This window comes from Hevea brasiliensis, chromosome 5 (assembly GCF_030052815.1).
Source record: "Hevea brasiliensis isolate MT/VB/25A 57/8 chromosome 5, ASM3005281v1, whole genome shotgun sequence".
NCBI lineage: Eukaryota > Viridiplantae > Streptophyta > Magnoliopsida > Malpighiales > Euphorbiaceae > Hevea > Hevea brasiliensis.
In genome coordinates, this window is record NC_079497.1 from 107,996,368 (window position 1) to 108,019,559 (window position 23,192).

At 30.8% G+C, this 23,192-nt stretch overlaps 2 protein-coding genes across 12 annotated transcripts; both read left to right on the forward strand.

The window, feature by feature from the left end:
• The first annotated feature begins 440 nt into the window (after window positions 1–440).
• Window positions 441–6,241, forward strand: LOC110647800 (uncharacterized). 11 transcript variants are annotated; one of them, XR_009148968.1, is made up of 8 exons: window positions 441–653; window positions 808–959; window positions 1,923–1,959; window positions 2,032–2,100; window positions 3,148–3,222; window positions 4,193–5,220; window positions 5,620–5,699; window positions 5,822–6,109. XR_009148968.1 is itself a non-coding variant. In XM_058147332.1 (8 exons), exons 1-5 carry the CDS (start codon window positions 584–586, stop codon window positions 4,286–4,288), a joined length of 462 nt encoding a protein of 153 aa, XP_058003315.1. In that variant the 5' UTR covers window positions 443–583; the 3' UTR covers window positions 4,289–5,220; window positions 5,620–5,699; window positions 5,822–5,932; window positions 6,118–6,241. The 11 variants fall into 11 exon arrangements, 8 of the variants coding, with proteins under 8 accessions (XP_058003315.1, XP_058003321.1, XP_058003322.1 ...); XR_009148969.1 differs by having other exon boundaries at window positions 830–959; XR_009148970.1 differs by having other exon boundaries at window positions 866–959.
• An 11,553-nt stretch (window positions 6,242–17,794) lies between these two features.
• On the forward strand, window positions 17,795–21,794 carry LOC110642971 (probable carboxylesterase 15). The gene is made up of 2 exons (XM_021795180.2): window positions 17,795–18,599; window positions 21,415–21,794. The coding sequence occupies exons 1-2, from the start codon at window positions 17,929–17,931 to the stop codon at window positions 21,719–21,721; spliced, it is 978 nt and encodes a 325-aa protein (XP_021650872.2). The 5' UTR covers window positions 17,795–17,928; the 3' UTR covers window positions 21,722–21,794.
• The last annotated feature ends 1,398 nt before the right edge of the window (window positions 21,795–23,192 follow it).

Here is a 23,192-nt window from a genome sequence, read left to right on the forward strand (position 1 = left end):
GGTATTTATTGAATTCTTTTGCATTTAAATCACCGATTTAATCCGATTAGAAACTATCGGTTAAATCTAATTCAAAACCATCGATTCAAGATTCTTGAAAAATATAAATTTAAATCAAACCATAGAAGAATAGTTTCGGTCCAATTCAAAATTAAACCGTGACTACCCTAACTCAACCCCAATCCCGAATCCCTGTGAGGCAGGCAGGGAATGGAGGAGCAATCTCCGTCCTTGACCCATCCCGTTGCCATGCCTAAAAATGACAGAGTGTAGTATGAATGTTGGCTCCGTTGGATTAGTTTAATTTTTTAATTGGATTAATTAAATCAAAAAATTGAAAATTTTAATATAAAAACTAAAACACAAATCCTAAATAAAAAATAAAAATTAAATTGACTCAATTTAATTTTTATTAAAACCGAAATCTGCTCTGCCTCCAGCTCAGCCTAGTCCCCGCAACTCAATTTTCCACAGTATCAGACCTCAAGCCAGGAGAACCACTGCAAATTTCATCACTCCAACACTGCAAAATAGGCATTTCTGTTATGGTCAAGCTTTGTTCTTCCTCTGACGCTCGCTGTCTATGCTGGATCGCTCACCTTCCATTTCCAACCTCAGCCTTCTCTTTGTGACGCCTCTAATCTCGATTCTGGGTCCGTTTCTTCTTCCTTTTTCCTTTTTATCTGGTTTTTGCTTTCAATTATTTTCCTCTCTTATTCTTCTTTATAATTATTTTTAGCTAATAGTAATTGCTTCTGCTTGAAATTTAGCTATAGGTAATTGATTCTGCTTTAACATTTTTGATAGATGGTAACAACATAACTGGCAGATTTTTCGTTGCCATATTGTATTTTTGGCATACCAGCATTGGAGGCAAAGGTAGCACCGAGTTTGTGGTGAAGGGTTCTCACAAGAATGTCCCTCAAGAGCTTATTGATGAACTAAGGGTTATCTGTCAGGTATACTCTTTCTATCTCTCATATGTGTTTTGGTTTTATTTATTTATTTATTTATTTTTTGGGAGGGATCAGCTTGAGATTAAAATAATTAGAATTTAGATTTTAAGGCTACTAGTAACTAAGCTCTTCATTAATTAGTTTTTGTTTGTAATTGGCTTTTGAATGTTCAAACAATGCCATAGCTGTAAATAACTTTTGGGTAATTTACAATTTAGTTCCTGAGGTATGTCAAAAACCCCATATTAGTTCATCTGTGTTCAATGAGTAACAATTTAGTCAAGAGATTTGATTCTGTCAACAAAATGGTCGCTCTGTTTAAATTTACTGTTAATTACAAGTTATATGACCAAAATACTCTTATTCTATTTTCAATTGGAAACAATTTAGTCTTTCCTGTTTCCTTATTTTTTTTGACAAACAAGTCTCTCTCTCTTTAAATTTATATTTAAATAAAATATAATTATTTAAATATAAAATATATAACTAAATAATTATAAATAATTATATAATTGGAATATGTAATTATTTAATTATTTAAACAATATATTATTTTTTAAATATTAAAATTATTTAAATATTATTTGTAATATATAATTATTTGTAGTAAAGTTTTATATTTTATTATAAAGATATTTTTATATTTAATATCCTTATAATATATTTAACAGAAAATAGTTATTTATTAAATATAATATTTAAATAAAGTGAAAATTAAATTAAAAAATTTTTCTTGAAAATATTTATAAATTATATATTTTAAACTATCTATATATTATTATGTATTGTCAAAATAAACCTAAAATACCTAAGAAGGATGCAATTCTTGAGATGGTCAGGAGTGTATGCTATTTATATATTATATTTAACTCTATTGATCATGAATCTATTTTTTCTTGGAAATAAGAATTTATTGAGTTAATCATATTTATTTTTGGATTTAATGATTCTGCTTTTAACTTCTAGGTATGGAACTATGCAAGACAATGTCATTAATCTCAAGGTTTGCTACCTCTCTTTCTATGTCTGGTTCCTTATTAAGATGTTTGATTTCTTACCACTACTTTTACTCCAGGTAGCTCTTGCCAATGGAGATGTTGTCAAGAGTCAAGACGCCTTCTTGGGCTCAAAAAAGTGCTGCAGGGTGGGTTTTTGTTTCTTTTTCTGCCTATTCACTGCAGCCTTTCTTTTTCTTAATTTTTATTTGAAATTAAAATTACTTAGACTAGAGGCAACCCCAAGAAATGTACTACTGATGTTCGGAGACAACCTCTATAATGATGTGAAATTTTGATCCTGATCAAATTGTTGGGGCTTCATCTTGGAGAGAGAAATGCCAAAAACTTATTGGTGAATTAATTTGCTTTCCTTTTATAGCTGTAAGCTGTTGAGTTTATTGGATTTGTATACTATAGATATGATTTGACTCACCCCGGTAAATGGAAGTGAAGGAACACTTAGCATGGTAACAGAGTTCACCCTACAACTTCAGAAAATTCCAAAGCATTCAATGGTTCCCTGGACGTTTCTTTGTTTGAATTGAATGCTTCCCTTTTTCTTTTCTTTCCTTTTCTAACTAAATAATAATTTGCTATTTTATATGCTTGTTTTCTTTAAATAACTGGGAGTGCATTGTTGAATTATACCAATGCTGTCATGATAAGACTAGTTTACGTCTATTATATATTCTAATTTGAACACATTTGCATGCTTGATTCTGGTCCATACTGTCTAGAGTCAAGGCATATGTTGACTTGTTGATGGTGAGTTTGGATGTTGTTTGCATTTTTTTTTTTCAAGGTTTTCTTTTCCTATCAAATAAGCAGAAGCAGAAGGAATGCATAAAAGATAAGGAAAAACTGTCAGTTTGAGGATTAAGAAAATTTATTTTATGATGGCAACTAACAATCAAATCCTTTCTCTCATTACCACATGCTCAAGATTTTCATGGTTTTAATGTTTTTACAGAGTGAACTTTAATTATTTCCCAGCATGTATGTAAAATATGTGTTGGAAAGTATTAAGTTCTGTTTAATGGAGCATTAAAACCTTACTTTAAGCCACTCCTTTAGTGACAGTTATTTTCTTAATATTTTCTTTCTGATATTTTATGCTTTTGCAATCAATGTTATTATTCAATTCTAAATTCTTATATTGTTTTATTTTATTGATGGATTGTAAAACAATGCAGGTTGCAATGTGTAATTTTCCAACAATTAAGGATGCAGCAAGTGTTGCCATAGCCACTATGCTATCTCGCATACAGGTAGGACCTCAAATTCAAAATTTATTCAAGCATTAAGTTTATTTATGGATTTTTCTGGTTGCTTTAGCTGTCAAGGGTAGAACTGCTAGATGAGGTTCAAGTGAGGGCTACTAATATTGAAAATGGGAAGAATTCACCTGCAGTTCCTACTTTGATGTTTGAATTCATAGGCACAGTTGAGATATGATTTCTTTTCCTTGTGAAGTATGTCTTGTTTGGGGTAAATTACATTCTAGGTCTTGAGGTGTGCCCACATTTACAAGTTATATCATGTTTTCCTAAAACTGGAACCCACCATCCCCCCTTTTGTTTTGGTGTAATCACAACAATTAAGTCAGTTTAATAATTTATAGTTAGCATGTCAAAAATATTTTGTTATTTTCTTATATTTTGCAGTTTTGATACTAGTTGACCTATTCTGACAAAGCTGGAAATTATAAAAATACGTACCGGCTTAAAATATTGGACCAACAGCTAATTTATTTGAATATATATAAGACTAAAAGAACCGGAAAGTACTCTATAATATCCCAAAATGAACTCCAAATTAAATCTGGATCATAATTATATATTTCTTAAATCTTTGCTCTTACTTTTCCTGGACATTCTTGTTGTCTGCATCATCTAAGAACATGACTGTCCAAATAAAGCCTTTTTTATTTGTCTTATTACTTGCAAAACCATTGGGGTTTCATAATCTTATTCTCCCTTCTCTCATGCAGCAATTGTAGTGCCCTGTATATTAGGCTTGGGGGTTGAGCAATATTTTTACCAAAGAGGTTCCATTTTCATTAAAACAAACCAGATGTAATGATTGTGCATGCTGTCTATCTAGATATAGAAAAGAGAATTCCATGAGCTGGGTGTAATTAATAAATATGCTGTGTTTTGTCTTTTTGTTCTTTCGTCAAAGATATTCTTTAAGCTTTCTCCTCATTTTAACTATAGTGGCTTATTTACTGTTTTTCAGAGGCATATGCACATGAGCAAACACTACCAGTTCAGAAGATTGTTTCTGAGCACAATGGCTCGGATTTTGTTTTTGCAGAACAGCCTGAAGCTATAAAAAGAAATTTGGAAGGGAGATTTACTTTTCACTCATGTATTAGTTGCAGGTCGTACTTTTATTACCTCCCTTTTGTGTGTTTTTTGAAGCTTCTGGGGTTTCTGTCACTTATTTCAGTGCTAATAATATGTGTGTGTGTTCGTGTGTATTTTTTGGAATGATCAAATTTCTTGTTGTGATAGCTTTTGCATTGTTCTGTCACTTATTTAAATGCTAGTAAAAATCCATTTGTTATTTCTAATTTGCTCTCAAGTATGTTATTTTCCTAGACAGAAAAATTAATTTCTTCTTTTCCATTTCATCCCTTATTTTATGACATAGGTTCTTCACATTGTTAAATTTCATTTTCTCTTTTATGTTTTCAGTTTTTGTTTCTCCAATAGATAGATCTTTATTGCATACTTCTTCTGTACCCGCACTTGTTGGTGCCTTTTTCAATAAGTGCACTTATTAAAAAGTAAAATATATTCAGATTCACACACATTGGCTCATAGACCTATATCTGCATGGTCATTGGCTTTTGCACTGAATCAGCACACTTAAAGCTTCAATCCAGTACTTATTAAATGTCAGGTGAATTTCCAGGATCCAGTATTAGAAAATAACAAATCTGCCTGTTTGTTAATGTTGTTTAAGTAGGATATTGATTTTCTGTGGTTAAACCATTTCTAAGGTGATCCCAGTGCCCATCTGCCTCATCCTGATGGGGCAAACATAGTCTTTCCAAAATATATATTCACAGTCCCATTTAAAAATTTTGTCCTCAGCAATTCTTCTAATCAATGAGATCCCCATTCAGAGAGTTTATCCTAACAGTTTTTTTAGCTGCTGTCCTTGTGTTTGTAATTCAAGTTCTTGGTTTAGTGCAGATAAGAAAAGAAGCTTTATGGGCTTGCTTTGCAATGGAACCAAAATATGAGGCAATGATTTCGGTGAGTTGTTGCAAAGAAATTTAAATATCTGAAATTCCTGTCTTTCTCCATTTGTGAACATGTACCCCTTTTAACTTCTTAATGCGAGGTTTAATATTTCTATGTCATATCATATTGACTGATATCTTCTAAGTACACAAATCAGAATATGTGCCTTTACTTAATTAACTAATTGATGGGATTATATTGCTAGTTTTTGCATTTGTGTTTTCTGGTAGATTATTCTTTATTAACTTCTTTCCTATTCAGCTTGTATAATTTCTGCATTATCTTTGAATTGATGTATCTGTTCTTCTTTTTTGTAGAATAAGTTTATGTGTCTGAAAAAAGACTTGTTTCTGCTTCTTTTAGCTCTCATAGACTAACTCTTCATTCTTCTCTCAATCCCCTTTACTGCAGGATGTGTGTGTTCCTTTATCACATCTGGCAGAATTGATATCAAGGTCTAAAGAATAGTTGGATGCATCCCTACTGGTTTGGTATGCATTATCTGTACAAATATATCTTCCTGAGATTTCAAAGGTTTAATTTCCTTATTGATGTGTGCTGTCCATTGAATTGACAGTGTTAATTTATATTCCTACTGTCTCTCAAATTACAGCACAGTTATTGTTCATGCTGGTGATGGGAATTTTCATACTGTGATTCTTTTTGATCTTAGCCAAGAAGAGCAGCAGCGATTTTATGGTCCATATTGCTTTGTCAATGGAAGGTGCCTACTTCTGCATATATTCTTCTGTTAGACAATGAATGCTTGAAGACATCACAAGCCATTAGTCAATGATGCTTCACAAAATCACTTCCTACTTCCCTATACATTTGTTCCTACCTTTCTTTCTATACTTTTTTCTTTAAACAATTTCCAGTGCTAAAACATCTCTCCCTTTTTTTGGTTAGGAACATGTAGCGGTGAACATGGTGACAGCACTGGGAAAATGAAGGTATTTTGCTTGTTGCTATAAACCTCTGCACATTATCATCTCAAAAGTTGCTGCAACTCCATGTTGCTTTTGTTAGCAAATTTGCTGTAACTTGTGCAGCAGGTTAGTGGGTTAAAAAAAAAGAAGCTGATATTAGCTCTCAAATAAATCCTGAAAAATTCCAGCAAGTTTTTGCTAAAACTTTAAAACTCAATGAGAAAAACTGATTTTATTAGCTGAAAAAAAATTTGTCTTTAACACTAAATATTTATAAGGAAACCTGTTGCCCAAATGGAAGTCCTAAATTAACTAGGAACTTGACTAAAATAACATAAATCCTGTTTCAAATGAAAGTCCTAAACCAGCAAGGAATTTGACTAAAATAGCATACATCCTAGAGAAATTAGAAAAGAAAAGTCAACGATATGTAGGCTGTCTAGGTCAGTTTCACCCAACTGGATCACTATCTCTGTATGAATAATGACCATAGATATTTTCTTATTTCTGAACTTGAATTTTCATGTCTTGATGCAGACATGATTACATAAAAGACATTTTTAATTGGCTACCTATTATTACATTTTGACCAGTTATATCACAGCTTCGGATCCTGACACATAGGTCTATTATCATTTGTTAGCTTCAGATTTTGGGAATGATACTGAAAGGTAATATGCTTTCCAAATTCTCCTCCTCTGAACCCCAATTCGTTGGGTTCATAGCTAGATTATGCCTCTATTAGGATTCAGTTAAAAGATGAATTTAAAGGCAAAATTCTGCTTCATTTGCCACTGTTAGTTCATGACCAAGCTTAAGCATAAATGATGCAGTATGATTGATTGTCCAATTAAATGTTAGCAAAAAATATGCATGAACACACATACAAACTCCGCCTAAGTAGTTTGCGCTTAGCCGGTCCCAAGCCCGGATAAAGGAGGAGGGTTGCGGTAGGTGACAACCAGCGTAAAAATTATAAACGTTGGAGCGTCCTCTACTAACGACGCTCTACATCGGAGCCCGGGTGTAGTGAGAAATATGCAAGGGTGTAGGGCGTTCACCGAAAGCGATGTGCTATGCCGGCGCCCGGGTGTGGTGTTAAGTGAGCAAGGGTTCCCACATCATGGACGGGTGTGGGTAAAGAAGTTAGTCCATAGGACAGATAATAGAACAGATAGTGGAACAGAACACAAGATAGACATAGAAAACAATAGAAGATATCATAGAAGGAGACCAATTAGGAAGGAGCAGGTTAGGAGGAGGATCAGAGTTGGTACTTGGAATGTTGGATCACTTACAGGAAAATTAATGGAGCTTGTGGATACCTTGGAAAAGAGAATGGTGAATATTGCTTGCATTCAGGAGACTAAATGGGTAGGAGAGAAAAGTAAGGAAGTGGGTAATTCTGGGTACAAACTGTGGTTTACCAGAACGGAGAGATATAAGAACGGAGTGGGCATAATCATAGATAAGACATTGAAAGATGCAGTAATAGCTGTGAAAAGAGTAGAAGATAGAATTATACTAGTAAAGTTAGTACTAGAAGGAGAAACAATAAATATAGTTAGTGCTTATGCCCCACAAATAGGACTAGACAGTGAGAGTAAACAAAGGTTTTGGGAAGATATGGATGATTTAATGCAAAGCATACCGAATGAAGAGAATGTTTTCATTGGTGGAGATTTGAATGGGCATGTAGGAAGTGATAGACAAGGTTATGAGAATGTTCATGGAGGTTTTGGTTTTGGAAGTCGAAACGAGGAGGGAAAAAGTATCTTAGATTTTGCTATGGCATACGACCTAATACTAGCAAATACCTACTTTATAAAAAGAGAGTCACATTTAGTGACTTTCAAAAGTGGGCAACATAGAATCCAAATCGACTTCCTCTTAACCAGGAAGACAAATAGAGCTCTATGCAAGGATTGCAAGGTCATTCCAGGAGAGGCTTTAACAAGTCAACATCGGTTGGTGGTCTTGGATGTCAAGTTTAGGAACAATTCAAGTAAGGTAAGAAGAAATAGTATAGCTCGAATAAAGTGGTGGGAGTTCAAAGGAATAAAGCAAGTGAAGTTCAAAAATGAGCTTCTCGAGTCCGAAGTATGGAAGCTGGATATGGAGGTCAATGATATGTGGATACAGATGGCATCAAATATTAGAGAAGTAGCTAGAAAAGTACTTAGAGAGTCTAAAGGACATGGACCACCCTCAAAAGAGAGATGGTGGTGGAATGAGGAAGTACAAAAGGCAGTGAAGAGAAAAAGGGAATGGTATAAGAAATTACCTAAATGTGATAATAATGAAGCATATGAACAGTACAAGATAGCAAAAAAAGAGGCAAAAAAGACAGTTAGTCAAGCAAGAGCACGGGCCTTTGAAAAGTTATATGAGAAACTTGGAACTAAAGAAGGGGATAAAGATATTTATAGATTAGCAAGGAGGAGAGAGGAAATATCAAGATCTCAATCAAGTTAGGTACATTAAGGATAAAGAAGGAAAAGTGTTAGTGAAAGATGAGGACATTAAAGAAAGATGGAGAAATTATTTTAATGATCTCTTTAATAATAGTCAAAATGGTAATAGTGTGAATATAGATTATAGAACAATAGAAAATAATGTGAATTATACTAGAAGGATTAGATCTTTAGAAGTAAAGGAAGCACTTAAGAGAATGAAAGTGGGTAAAGCCTGTGGACTCGATGAAATACCAATTGAAGTGTGGAAGTGTTTGGGAGATATGAGAGTGGCATGGTTAACTAAATTATTTAATAAGATTCTAAACTCAAAAAAAATGCCTGATGAATGGAGGAGGAGTATCTTAGTACCTATTTTTTAAAAAAAGAGAGACATACAAAGTTGCTCAAACTATAGGGAAATTAAACTCATGAGCATACTATGAAGTTGTGGAAGAGAGTTGTGGAGCATCGACTACGTCATGATACTTCTATCTCTCTCAATCAATTTGGTTTCATGCCCGATCGTTCAACTATGGAAGCGATCTTTCTCATTAGAAGTTTGATGGAGAAATATAGAGATGTGAAGAAAGATCTACACATGGTTTTTATTGATTTGGAGAAAGCTTATGATAGTATTCCAAGAGATGTCTTATGGAATGTGTTAGAACAAAAGAGGGTATCTATTAGGTACATACAAGTGTTGAAAGATATGTATGAAGAGCAACTACTATTGTGCGCACAGTGGGAGGGGACACAAGAGATTTTTCGATCTCAATTGGATTACACCAAGGATCAGCCATAAGCCCTTACCTTTTTACATTAGTTTTAGATGAATTGACGAAACATATACAAGAGAGTATTCTTGGTGCATGATGTTTGCGGATAATATTGTTCTGATAAATGAGACACGAGAAGGAGTCAATAGAAAGCTAGAGCTTTGGAGAAGTACTCTAGAGTCAAAGGGTTTTAAGTTAAGTAGAACGAAAACAGAATACATGCATTGCAAGTTCAGTGAAGGCCAAACTGGTGATAGGGAAGGAGTTAGTTTGAAAGGAGTGGTACTGTCCCAAAGTAATCACTTTAAATATCTAGGCTTAGTCCTTCAAGTAGATGGGGGATGTGAGGAGGATGTTAGTCATAGGATTAAAGCCGGATGGTTGAAGTAGAGACATGCCACGGGAGTTTTATGTAATTGTAAGATTCCCAATAAGTTGAAAGGAAAATTTTACCGTACAGACATACGACCGGCTATGTTATATGGTAGTGAGTGTTGGGCACTGAAAGAGTCATATGCATCTAAGATAAGAGTTGCAGAGATGAGAATGTTAAAGTGGATGAGTGACCATACTAGACTAGATAAAGTCCGTAATGAGAGTATTAGAGAAAAGGTAAGAGTGGTGCCAATTGAAGATAAATTGAGAGAAGGGAGATTGAGGTGGTTTGGTCATGTGAAGCGTAGACATACGGAGGCTCCAGTTAGACAAGTAGAGCACATTAGATTAGAGGATAGAAAGAAAAAAAGGGGTAGACCTAAATTGACTTGGAGGATAGTAGTACAACATGATCTAGAAGCATTACACATTTCTGAGGATTTAACCCAAAATCATTTAGAGTGGAGAAAGTGAATCCATATAGCCGACCCCAAATCTTTGGGATAAAGACTTAGTTGAGTTGAGTTGAGTTGAGTTGAACACACATACAAATTAGAAATTAAAGAGAGAGAAAGCCAATACAAAGATTTTATGTGGTTTGGCAAGTGTGCCTACATCCATGGACAGCCGCCTATATATAATAACCTAATCCTTGTGCCCGCAAATATGATTTACGTAATTATCTGCAATAATAAAAAATGCCAAAGACTATCAAAACCATATCCTATTTATAATAATCACTCAGAATTCCGTTACTCGTCGCAGGGCTCAGCTCCTCCCTTTTGCTGGGGCCTTCAGTGAATGGTAAATTTTTCTCTAGCAAATAAGTCATAACTCAACATTTAAAGGTCTAATTTCTTCTTTAAGTTTGTGAATATATAGTAAGTGGTTTCACATATTTTTTTAAGATTTTTTTAATAAGGCTTAGTTATTATTGTAGTTGTATTAATGATTGGTCTTGAGAGATTCATTTACTTGTGTTCCAGTACCTTGAACAGGAACTAGGAGTGGAGGCCTTGAAGACTGTGAAAAGAATTAAAGCAACTTTAGATCCAAACAATATCATGATCCCAGGAAGGCTCATTCCCACCCATGTTTGTCTCTAGGTTGGGGTTGGGGTCCTTATTGAGATGTGCAAAAGCTGTTTTAGTGATCCGAAGGATAGATTCCTGTGATCATTTGTACCATTTAGAATATTTAGCACTATTTTACGGAATTTGTTTAGAATACAAAAGATTAAAATAGGCCATATACTGGTCGATGTGTCCTCAAATTGTAGAATTTCATTTTGTGCTGAGACGCCCTAGCATTTATTGGTTCTTGCTGCTTCATGTTTTCTTCACATCAAATACAAGACTTTGAGACTATAATTTGGAAATCCTGCATCTTTGCTGCTAATAGACGAGGATAAAAAAAAAAAAAAATAATAATAATAATAATATAAATTTCTTTGGAAATTAAATGTGTTTATTTTAATTTTTAACATTTATTTATTGTTCCTTCCATGAGGAGCGTGCAAAATTGGACTATGTAGACTCTGGTTGGCTATTTGTCTGTTGCTGCAAGTCAGATGAACCGGCTTTTGGGCTAAGAATCAACTGGGCCTTTCCTTCTGTCAGGATTTGAGGTGCTCAACCCAAGAGTGGGTTAAGCTCTCGTTGATTTGGTTTTTCTCAACAGACATACTCTGTATAGAGACTCTTGCAACGACTCAAATGTCCATCATAGTTTGCTTTACAAAGCGAGATAAGATATGGTGATTCCAGACATGATTCAGAGCTGAAGGTCAGGTATTTTTCAGTATATTAAGAAAATTTTAGGGAGAAAGAGAGCTGTCAGGATTTACTCAACACTATTAGCAATAGGCTATATCAAGTAGTGAAGATGATGAGAAGAACAGGGCGGCTGGCTGGTGTTAAGGCTTGAATTCAGACGATGTATTGGATTGAACTTAATAGAATATAAACATATAGAGACAGAGAGAGAGAGAGAGAGAGAGAGCGAGAGAGATGGGTTAGAAGATTTGGATTAAGGCAAGAGTAGTGAGTGTGTGTGCAGTACTGGGACATGTGAAGATAAGGTAAATTGAGGGTTGTCGAAAAGGAGATGAAAAGAAAGTCGCCTCCCAACAGTAGCAAGTGGCATGTAGGCTTAGTATGAGAAGGGAAGTCAATTGAATGAATGAAGACAAAACAAAAACAGGACAAATTGCCACCCAAGATTCTAAATGTAAGCTTTTAAAAGTTGTTTGTTTTTCTTTACAAAGGTATGATATTCAGTGGCCAGGAATCAAATGATTCCTAGATGGAAACTAATTTTGCATGCGTCTTAGGTTCTATTTCACATTATTGTTATACCTAATGTTTTAAGGAAAAAAAAAATATTATTTTGAATATTATTAATTAAAAGTAAAATCTAGTGCTTTCATTTATCTATCTTGAACTATTTATTAATTTTTTGCAAATTGTTTGCTTTTTTTTTAAAAAAAAATTAGTGGCTGGATGTACTACAATAGTAATAAACAAGCAAAATTATGAAAATACATATCAAAGAGAAGCCCAACAAAATTGGTTTAAACTATTTTGATGAAAACAATCCCAAACTTAACACAAAAATCTTTATCGGTTGTGATATATGAGCATGTCACATTGTGGGACTTGAAAAGTATGGTAATATTGCAGCGAGCCGAATACAGGTGATGTCAAGGAATTACTCAATTGAAAAGGTTAAGCTTGTAGACGAAGTTTCAAGGATAATTCTAAATCTTTTTATCACACTTCCGCATGCCAAAGTCCACTAAACTTGATGTGTGAACGAGAGTAAACTCACTTTACTTTATGTTGAAATATTCAATTAATAAATGAGGAGGTCATGATTTGAACTCTGAACTTTTTGGTTTGAGAGTTTTTGATACTATGTTAAGGAATCACTCAATCTAAAAGTTTAAACTCGTAAATGATTAATTCAAAAATAGTTTTATATTTCTCTATCAGGTGAATCCATATTTTAGTAAAAATAACTAGATTTACGATCAGATTTTAGTAGATGAGTTACTGCATGCATACAGTATAAGTGACAATTAAAGTTACAAATTTGGATACAATTAAGTTCACAAAAATCTTTGTCGATTATCATCCTTACTCTCCGAGTCAAAGAATTTCACAAATTTTTTGTGCAATTGGCCATGTGGCTTGTAATCTCTCTTTTTTGCTTTAAAAACCACTAGAACAAAGTAATGAAGTGGAAACAGAGACCATGTGAAATAACATATGCGCTCTTGCTTCTTTTTCTCTCATCAACCATTTGACAAGTATAATTTATTAAACAATGAGAGATTGGATTGTCTTTTGCTAATTGTTCTTTATCTCAACCCCAATAAGCTACTTGAGACAACGTAGAAGGCATGCAGCCAGCAGTCAATTTTCCAGAGTCTCCGCCCCAGTATCCGGATTATACGTTATGCATTTTATAATTTTGACTTACCTCCCACTAATGGCTGATTAGTGGAATCAGCCATCTCTAATTAGGAAAAGTATTCTATACTAGTTTTAATCCATACTCTTAAAAGAGTTGTATTTAATTACTTAATTATTTATGCTTATATATATATACTCTTAAAAATTTAAAGGTCCAAAACCTCAAGATTCAACTTTCTTTCTCATCTATTTTCTATTATTATTATTATCTTTTATTTTATTTTATTTTATTTTATTTTATAATTAAATTTGATAATTTCATTTATAGATTTTTTATTAAACTTTGATATTTAGTATAAATGGATAAAATTTTTGGTGAAAATTTTTATTAATTTTAATGATTTGTGTTTTATTTTGATAATCATATTTATGTATAAATTGTAAACTTATAAATTTTTTTTGAAATTTTAAGTTATTATTTTCATAAATATGTGTATGTTTAAATTGAAAACTAATTAATAAAATTTTTTAAGTTAGTAAATTAATTAAAAAATTAATATCATAAGTAAAAATAAATTTATTGATTTATATTTTATGAAAATAGGTTCTTAAAATTTAGAAACTATTTTTGTCAAACTCCAATTGAAAGCAACTTATTTTTTTAGAAGAGAAAAATAAATTATAAAATCTTTGCCCTAATGTCAATTTCTAATTCGCTTGTTAAATAGTACAAGAGTTTAGGGTTCAAATTTTGTTATTATGATTCCCTTTTCAATGTTATCAGAAAAATAATAATCATTCTTTAATACTTAAAAAAAGAATATTGTAAGCAATGAGTTTTAACTCAACCGTACCCTAAATTATGTTTAGAGTTCTGAAGGTCTGAAATTCAAGTTTTAATTAGAATCAATTATATAAAATAAAAAATTTTAAAAAAGAGTTAGAATTTGTTTGGTTCTATTCCAAAACATAAAATTTTATTGAATTCAATTGAATTACATATTTTTTATGTTTGGTTTAAAATTCAACTATGAGAATTGGTTATAATTAAAATCATTTCACATCAAATTTGATGAAATTTAAAATAAATTCTCCAAAATTTACATAACAATTTTTTTTTGATGAAAATGTTTTTATTAAAAAATTTTCTCTCAATCATTTATTTATTTTTTTTCAGCCATATATTAGTCTACTTAAATGGTAAAAACAAAATTTTAATATCAGTCAACATGCCCTTGTATCTGTCACAATAAAAAATTGTTGTTTAAGATACATATACCTTAAATTCCACTTAAATGCCTTAAATTGCTATCTAATTGCTGTTTAGGATACATATGTCATAATAATTACTGTTAGGTAGTGTTTGGTATAAATGAATTCTATAAAATTTTATGAAATTCATTTGTAAATTTAAAATTTTAGTGTTTGATTTAAATGAAAATTTTATTTTAAATTCTTAATAATTAAGAATTTATTATAACTAAACCAAATTTCATTAAAATTGATAGAATTTGTAAATGAATTTTAAATTTAAAATTATATATATTTCAAGTGATAAAATTTTTCTCTAATTATACATCATTTTATTCTATTTTATTTATTTTAAATACAAAATTTATTTCATTTGAAATGAATTCTATATTTAATATAAAATATACCAAACAAAGAAATATATTTGTAAATGAATTCTATCATTTGCAAAGAAAATAAATTTTATCATAAAATTGAATTAAATAGGGTCTTAATGTCATCATTAATATAAGATATTTTATATTTGTCCTAACTTTTTAATATTTAATCTTATTATACACTTAATAATGACATTATTTATATTATTACATAAATCTTCTATAATATGAGACATGTAAATATATTTTATATTTATTAATTATTAGTTAATTTATATATTTGTTAATTATTATAAATTTATTAGATATAAGATTATTTTTGAATTCTGTAAAAAATTATAATTTTTTTTTAAATTTTAATCTTAAAGGTACTTTAAGAATTGAGAATAAATTAATTTTAATTATAAAATTACACTAAATATAAATTATATGTAATTTAATTGAACTCTAAATTTTAAGTTGTGTATTTTCAAGTTAATTCTAAATTTTGTGTTAACATTTAACCAAATACTATGTTAGTATCGTATACACTATCACACTTGTAATTACTTGAAAGAAAATTAATTGAATTTATTTTAATTGATTATCCGGGTAAATTTAAGTCCCTAAATCCATCAGCTCAATTCAATCTAATTTAAAATTTATAAAATTTAAATAATAATAAAATAAATTAAATTAAAAAAAATACTAGAGATTAATCTGAATCAAATTAAGCATATAAGCTTAGCTACATTTAGTCCAAATAAATGGATAAATTTTATCTATAATCACTCAATATTTATTAATTGTATTATTTAGTTATTTTATATTTTAATTTGTTTTAATAAAATTACTTATTTTTTATTTTTTTATTATCAATCACTTATACCAGAATTTAATAAAATTTTTAATAAAACTCTTATATGGCATGCCTTAGCATCTTTATATCATAAAAAAAATTATATTTTTCTAGATTTAATTGAAATTTATTTCTTTCTTTATTTTTTTAGTCTAAAAAAATTACTAAATTTAAGCACTATGGAGATAAAAATTTATTTCATTATTTAGTTTTGTAAAATTATAACACCCTAGACAAATCCCACATCGACAAAACACGGGAGAGATGCTGGATTTATAAGTTGGTGGTTCGTAACCCCTATTGACGCGTTTTAAAACCGTGAGGGCTTCAGCCCAGAGCGGACAATATCACTAGTGGGCCGGGCCATTACATTTGTGGTATCAGAGCTGCTCCGCGTGCAACCTTGAACGATGGTGGGGCAAACCTCAGTGAGAACGCTGAGTCCCATAAGGGGTGTGGATTGTAACACCCTAGGCAAATCCCACATGGACAAAACACGGGAGAGATGCTGGATTTATAAGTTGGTGGTTCGTAACCCCTATTGACGCTTTTTAAAACCGTGAGGGCTTCAGCTCAGAGCGGACAATATCACTAGTGGGCCGGGCCATTACATTTGATCCAATAAGGAGATAAATTTTTTATATTTTAAAGTCCCATGAGATATACCATATAAAAGCTTCATCATAAGCTGAATTCTAATTTAAGTAACTGTTAATAAAAAAATAAAAAATAATAATTTTATTAAAATAAATTAAAATATAATGACTGAAATAAAATAATTAATAAAAATATTATGAAAATCATTCTCTATTTGAAGGCTTGGCAAGTGGCAAGGCCAAGTGAATGGGTTCAATTTGAACCAAGTCAAAAACTCAGAAGGAAAAATATTTTTTTTTCTTCTTTTTTGGCTTACATGGGAAAGTTTCCAAGGGGATGGGTTCGATTTTTACCAAGTCAAAAACTCAGAAGGAACAATATTTTTTTTCTTCTATTTTTGGTTACATGGGAAAGTTTCTTCTTCTTTGCTAATTCATAATCCTATAATGAATATAAATACAAGAGAATTTCATAAATATTTCTTATATTTATCGCTTTATCACTTCAAAAATTAAAATTTTATTTTCATATTAAAATAATATCACATCAACATTTCGTTAATGAATTTAAAAATAATATAATGACGTGAATTAAAGATTAGATTACTGTTTTAATAAAAATTAAATGTCTCTTAAATGAAAAAAAAACGTTAATCCACATATATAGTATTAATCTCTCAATACGATATAATACATAGTAATTAATTTTTCTGATAAAAATTAAAAAATAAAATATTTTATATAAATATATATTTGAGCAACAATTAAATTTATCAAAATCAAAGTATATTTATAATTATGAAGTAAATGATGAATATTATTGTTGATTGATTTTGAGTAAATTAATTCTTAAATTTATTTTTATTGGTTGATTTGAAATTTAGTAGTTTTTTGTAATAGAGTTTTTTTATTTTTTTGTTGTTAAGATATTTTATTTCTTATAAAAGGGTATTTTACGATGTGTAAATTAACATTTTATTCAATAGGAGATATACGTTCGAAGGTTAATTTTATGAGACTCGAAAAAAAGATGGTGAAATCAAAAAGTAGAGTGCACAATCTACTATTTATCAAACGACATGCTATCAACAACATCGAATATTTTAAGTTCTTTATATTATTTTTTATACGAATAGTTAAGTTTATTTAAGTAAAATATAATAGATTAAATTTGTACTTTATTTTTAATTAATAAAATATTTTTATTTTTATAATGTGTAAACTTCAAATCATAAAGAAACCATTAAAATTCTTATTCACAACATTACCCGATAAATTATTTACTGTTTTATATGAAATTCTTTTTATATATAAAATTTATTTTTCTTAATTTAAAAATAATTGAAATTTTATTTCTATAAATAATACTCATGAATATTTTATAAATTTCACATTACCAACTACTCAAATTAACCGCCAAAGAATTACATGGCATGCATTTTCAACGGCATATACAGGCATTACCACCACAGCCACCAACCTTATCCATGTATGGTCCTTATTCAAGACAACAGGATGAACCAATGACCTTCTAAGCATATGCCATTGGCCACAATCTTCCATGATAATCCTCTTCAATTTACACATTTACCCTTTCCTTTTGAATAATACTTCTTCTTCTTCTCCTCCTCTTCCCCTTCTTCTCTATATATACAACTCCATTGCCAAACCATCATCTCCAATACAAGAACCAAAATTACCTAAAAATGGGTTCCCTCCCCCATATAGTAGAAGACTGCATGGGTGTCCTCCAACTCTTCAGTGATGGCACCATTTTCAGGTCCAAAAACATTGATTTCAATCTACCAATCATCGATGACACCTCCATCCTCTTTAGAGACTATCTCTTCGACAAAACTCATAACCTTCATCTCCGTCTTTACAAACCCATGTCGATATCACCCTCAAACTATAAACTTCCCATCTTGTTTTTCATTCATGGCGGTGGTTTTTGCGTAGGCTCTCGCTTGTGGCCTAACTGTCACAACTGCTGTCTGCGGCTAGCTTCTGGGCTCAACGCTCTTGTTGTCGCTCCAGACTACCGTTTGGCGCCAGAGCATAGGCTACCGGCAGCGCTGGAGGATGGAATTAGTGCCATGCAGTGGCTGCAAGCTCAGGCTTTGAGGAGTGAAAATGGTGGAGATGCATGGCTTAGTAGTGGTGAAGTTAACTTTGAGCAGGTTTTTGTTATGGGTGACTCCTCTGGTGGTAATATTGCACACCACTTAGCGGTTCGGTTTGGTGCTGGTTCGAATGGGTTGGCCCCGGTTCGAGTACGAGGTTATATCCTACTGGCGCCATTTTTTGGTGGACTTGCTAGGACAAAGTCAGAGGAAGGCCCTAGTGAACATTTGCTGAATCTAGAGATTCTTGACAGGTAAATTATTTTTCTCTCATTTCCTCATTATTAGTTGATGCACAAAAAAAAAAAAAAATAATAATAATAATATATATATATATATATATATATATATATAATGATAATTTTTCATATCGTAGTTGATTAATAATCGAGTGTAATTGTCTAAATCGATTTAGTATAATGACTAAAAATATATTATTTTTTTAATTTATTTAATTTCAAATCTTTACTTTTCAAACTGCTATTAAAAAATAAAAGAAAAGTGCAGTTAAAAATGTAAACCCTCACAGCATTTCTTTCTAAATGCCATTTCATCCTTGCTTTGATTGATATATGCCATGTCTACATCTAATTATGGTCATGCCCATGATAAAGTTTTTTTTGCCTTGTTAGTATTAGGGTGTATAGTTCCTTTCATTCTTTCAATTTGAACACTTTTGGGCATTGTTCCTACCCTAAATTCCTACCCTCTAGCCATTGGAGTTTGCCCCCCAGGTGGCTGGACAATGGCTCTTTTAGTGGAACGTGTGCCATAGAATTATTATTATTTTTATGTAATACAGGCTAGGAAATTGGGCTACCCGTAATATCTTCTTGATTTGAAAAGCATATATTGAATAGAAGAGCAATAGATAGCATCAAATTTGTGCAAGTATAATCAAAGGTCAGAGTCAAAAGATACGGCCTTTGATCCCATATATTAATCCCCACTAGTCAAAACCTATTATCATATGAAATTGACTTAATTAAAGATGAGAAAAGAATATTATTTATTCTCGCCATATTATTATAAATTTTTTGTCCTTGATAAATAGTGTTAGACCACATCAACTTCACCCAAAAGGGACTGATGTGTTTGCCTTTGGTCCGTACGATTGGATGTTGCAACTTGTTAGATGGCTTCATTCCTCATGAAAATGGAAGATCAAGTGTCCTAAATCTCTCTCCTCTTCGTCTCCTTTGTTTGTTTGTTTTGAAGTATCTTAGCTCAGTTTGTTCATATACTACTATCTATTAATTTTATAGGCAATAAAATTAATATTATCATAAAATTTTTACTGCTAATTCTAACATTTATTACAGTGAGACATAGAACCTAATAAATAACAGTCAGTTGTATTGCTCATCTCTATGATCAGTATGTATACAAATTACATGATAAGGTTTGGTAATCCTATCTTAGCTGGTGGTTTTACATATCATTATCTACAACATGGTTACAATGGATTAGCCCTATCCGAACCCCATTGCACACGTAGGCCAATAATTATGTCTCATATGATTTGGTGTATGGATTGTGATTTGGGAAGATCATGATCAATTTGTGAATTAATCGATGGTGGCCATAACAGGACACAACTCTTTAATTTCATCAGATTTATACAGTAGCTAATTATTTTTGCCACTTTTAATTAGTTCCCTCAATTTTACAGATGATAATATATCACAATCTTTTTCAACAAATATAATTGTAGATTACAGATTAGGATTACCATTTTTTAATTTTAATAGAAGAATATTAATTAATTCTTGATTTTTCAAAATAAATCCATAAATTTGTTTTGAATAATTCGCATAATTATAAAATAATATTTGTGTTGTATTTAATAAGAAGGTATGAGAGTTTCTGTACATGTATAGAGTTGGTGCTAGATGACAGAAGTAGTTAGACAATAAGGCCAGCAAATCCATTACAAAAGGTAATGAAAAAGAGTCTTTTCTCTTCTTTCTTGTTTCTTTCGTTGGGTTTCCTACGGCCACTACTACCCATTTTCTCTTCACATGTATTGCCAATTTGACCTTTATTTACTCACCAAATGGGTTTGCAAATTTTTTTTTTTCTTAATTCAGGAAAAAAAAATAATAAAGAAACATTTAACAAAGGCATGCACAGCCAAAGGGTTGATTTAGGTGATAAGGAATATTCATTTAGTCTGAGGAGTCTTAGGTTGAAATTTTATCAATGATTTTTGGTGTGGTGATATATCTACATCTAATCATAGGTATAATGGGATATTTCTAAATGTGTGTGAATGTGAAAGGCTCTATATTATCTATCGGATGTGTGATTAACCAATTTATACACCTATTGTCATTAAAAGTAAGCATGCACAGGATCAAGTCAATCTCAGCAAATTAAAATAGGTCACTTGTTTCATTTTGAGTGGAAAATTACACCATTTGTGTTTGGGGTTATCTTCAAACTTCTCTCCCTCCATGGAGGATAAATAGCCACGTTTTCTACATTTTATAATATCAAATTCCACCACCTGATACGTCCTTTCTTATTCAGATCATTTTCTTGATATGTATTATTATGGTTATTATTGTTTAGTCATAATTTCTCTCTCCCATGATATTGGTGTTTGAACTCGCAAGAAGAAATTTGCATATATAATGAAACTTTCTTTACATATACAAATTAAATATATTATCACCTATATTACACAATAAACATTCAATTATTGAATTCAATGTTCATCTAAAAGAAGCTACCAAAACAGCATAAGGGTTTTTTTTTTAGATATATCCCTTTACATGTATCCGTGTAAGAAAGAAAGTGACCTGACAAGGCCAAAAATTCACATTTTATGAGTTAGTGCCTAGGCCAACATGCATTATATATATGATCATAGCTTGCTAGTGCCTTCTCCAATATTATATATCTTACCCTTATCTTGTGTAAAGTTGTCCAATAATCAAAGAAACTTTACAGTCAGAAACATATATAGTTGTTTTCTATTTTCAATTAGTATAATATAGTAGTAATCAATTACCCATAAAGGTGTTTGATTTATTTTATTTTATTTTATTTTCCCCCCACATGCAGATTTTGGAGGCTTTCTATGCCTGTTGGAGAAAATAGAGATCACCCATTGGCGAACCCATTTGGACCAGCTAGCTTGAATCTTGAACCAGTTGCTCTTGATCCCATCTTGGTGTTGGTGGGTAGCGATGAACTGTTGAAAGATAGGGTAGAGGAGTATGCAAAAAGGTTAAAAGAAATGGGAAAGAAAATTAAGTACATTGAATTTGAAGGAAAGCAGCATGGTTTCTTCAATAATAATCCTTACTCTGAATCTGCAGATGAAGTTATTGAACTCATCAAGAAGTTCATGCTTGAGAACTCTGCTTAAATGTATCCATTCTATTTCACATATATATTATACCAAGTTGGTAAAAATCTATCTACTATTAGCTGTTGCTCAATTTGATCTTCTTCGCTGCATATTTCATACAGTTTGGACTTTTTGTTTTTTCTTTCGTTTATTGAAGATTGAGGACTTCTTATTGTATTACATCGATCAGTTGATGATGATGATGCTCATTTTTGCAATATATAGTAGCATTGTGAAGGTTTAATATATAAATTTGTCTCTAAATAAATCCTTAAAAAATTGATTATATTACACCAATTAATTTTTTATATTTTTTAAGCTTTTTTTAAATTAATTAATAGATATGATTTTTTTAATTCATCAATAAGTTGGTCAAACATGTTTATTATCTATAAAAATAAAAATTAATTACATTTCTGCAATAGAATGTAATAAATCAAAATAAAAATTGTTTTTTAAAATAAATTTAGAATAACATTTATATATTTGTCCCCTTGCTGCTTTATATTTGGTTAGGCTTGATATGGTGAAGGCTTCATCTACAAAACTACAGTGGAAAAGATTACCTACTTTTCATTTTAAAATATTAAAAAAAATAAATAAATAAACTATTTTCTTTTGTCTTTTAAGGTGAAGTTGACAAAGGCCAATTTTTAAATGACAACACGAAAATGGTAGTGATCCCCTCTTCATTTTCTTTCCCGTCAGACCAGTCACCCTTGTGGTAGCTGCCGTGGCTAATCTTTCATAAGTTAAGCATGGGAGTCAGGAAAGATTATAATTAATTGAGGGATATAAAATTATTTTTGGAATTTAAATTAATTGATTTCTTGGGAAGATAGTATAAAAATTTTTCGACTAAAAGATTAAGAGTTCGAATTCTATATAAAATAAAGTGTGACACTTTAAATCTAATAGGCTTTCGCATGTAATAGAGAGATATAGAACTATTTTTAAAACTTTCATATGCAAATTTAAACTCTTAGATTGAGGGGTTTTTTGATAATAATATTATTTTATCTTAATTAGTTCAACATTCACTAATTTAATATATATTTTTTACACATTCATTTGAAAAAAAGTATATATAACAAAAATTTAATTAAATTTTCACATAATTGTATTTGAAATTTATTTCTTTTAAAAATAATTTTTTAAAATTAAAAAAAATTAAATTATTTCACTTTAAATATGAAAATTAATTAAAAAAATGAATTTTTACAAAATTTTATACTACAAACAAGGACAGTGTTATTACTTTTTTTAGTGGGAGATTATGAGTTTTAATGTGCCGAAGATTGATGTTATTATTATTATTATGGTAATATGGGGATTTAAAATCTGAACTCTCAAATTATTGTAAAGGTGCCCTGGTCACTGAATTATGTTCATACGGCATGTTCAATTTCAATTCAAACTTAAAATTTTATAGGTATTATAAATATTATTAAATTAAAATTTATTAATAATTTTTATTTTAATATATTGT

Bases quoted from the DNA above. Each gene is read 5' to 3' on its own strand.
- LOC110647800 (XM_058147332.1), top strand. From the start codon at position 584: ATGCTGGATCGCTCACCTTCCATTTCCAACCTCAGCCTTCTCTTTGTG. The intron at 654-807 runs GTCCGTTTCTTC...CATTTTTGATAG, and splicing joins GCCTCTAATCTCGATTCTGG to ATGGTAACAACATAACTGGC. The intron at 960-2,031 runs GTATACTCTTTC...CTTTTACTCCAG, and splicing joins AACTAAGGGTTATCTGTCAG to GTAGCTCTTGCCAATGGAGA.
- LOC110642971 (XM_021795180.2), top strand. From the start codon at position 17,929: ATGGGTTCCCTCCCCCATATAGTAGAAGACTGCATGGGTGTCCTCCAA. The intron at 18,600-21,414 runs GTAAATTATTTT...CCCCACATGCAG, and splicing joins AATCTAGAGATTCTTGACAG to ATTTTGGAGGCTTTCTATGC.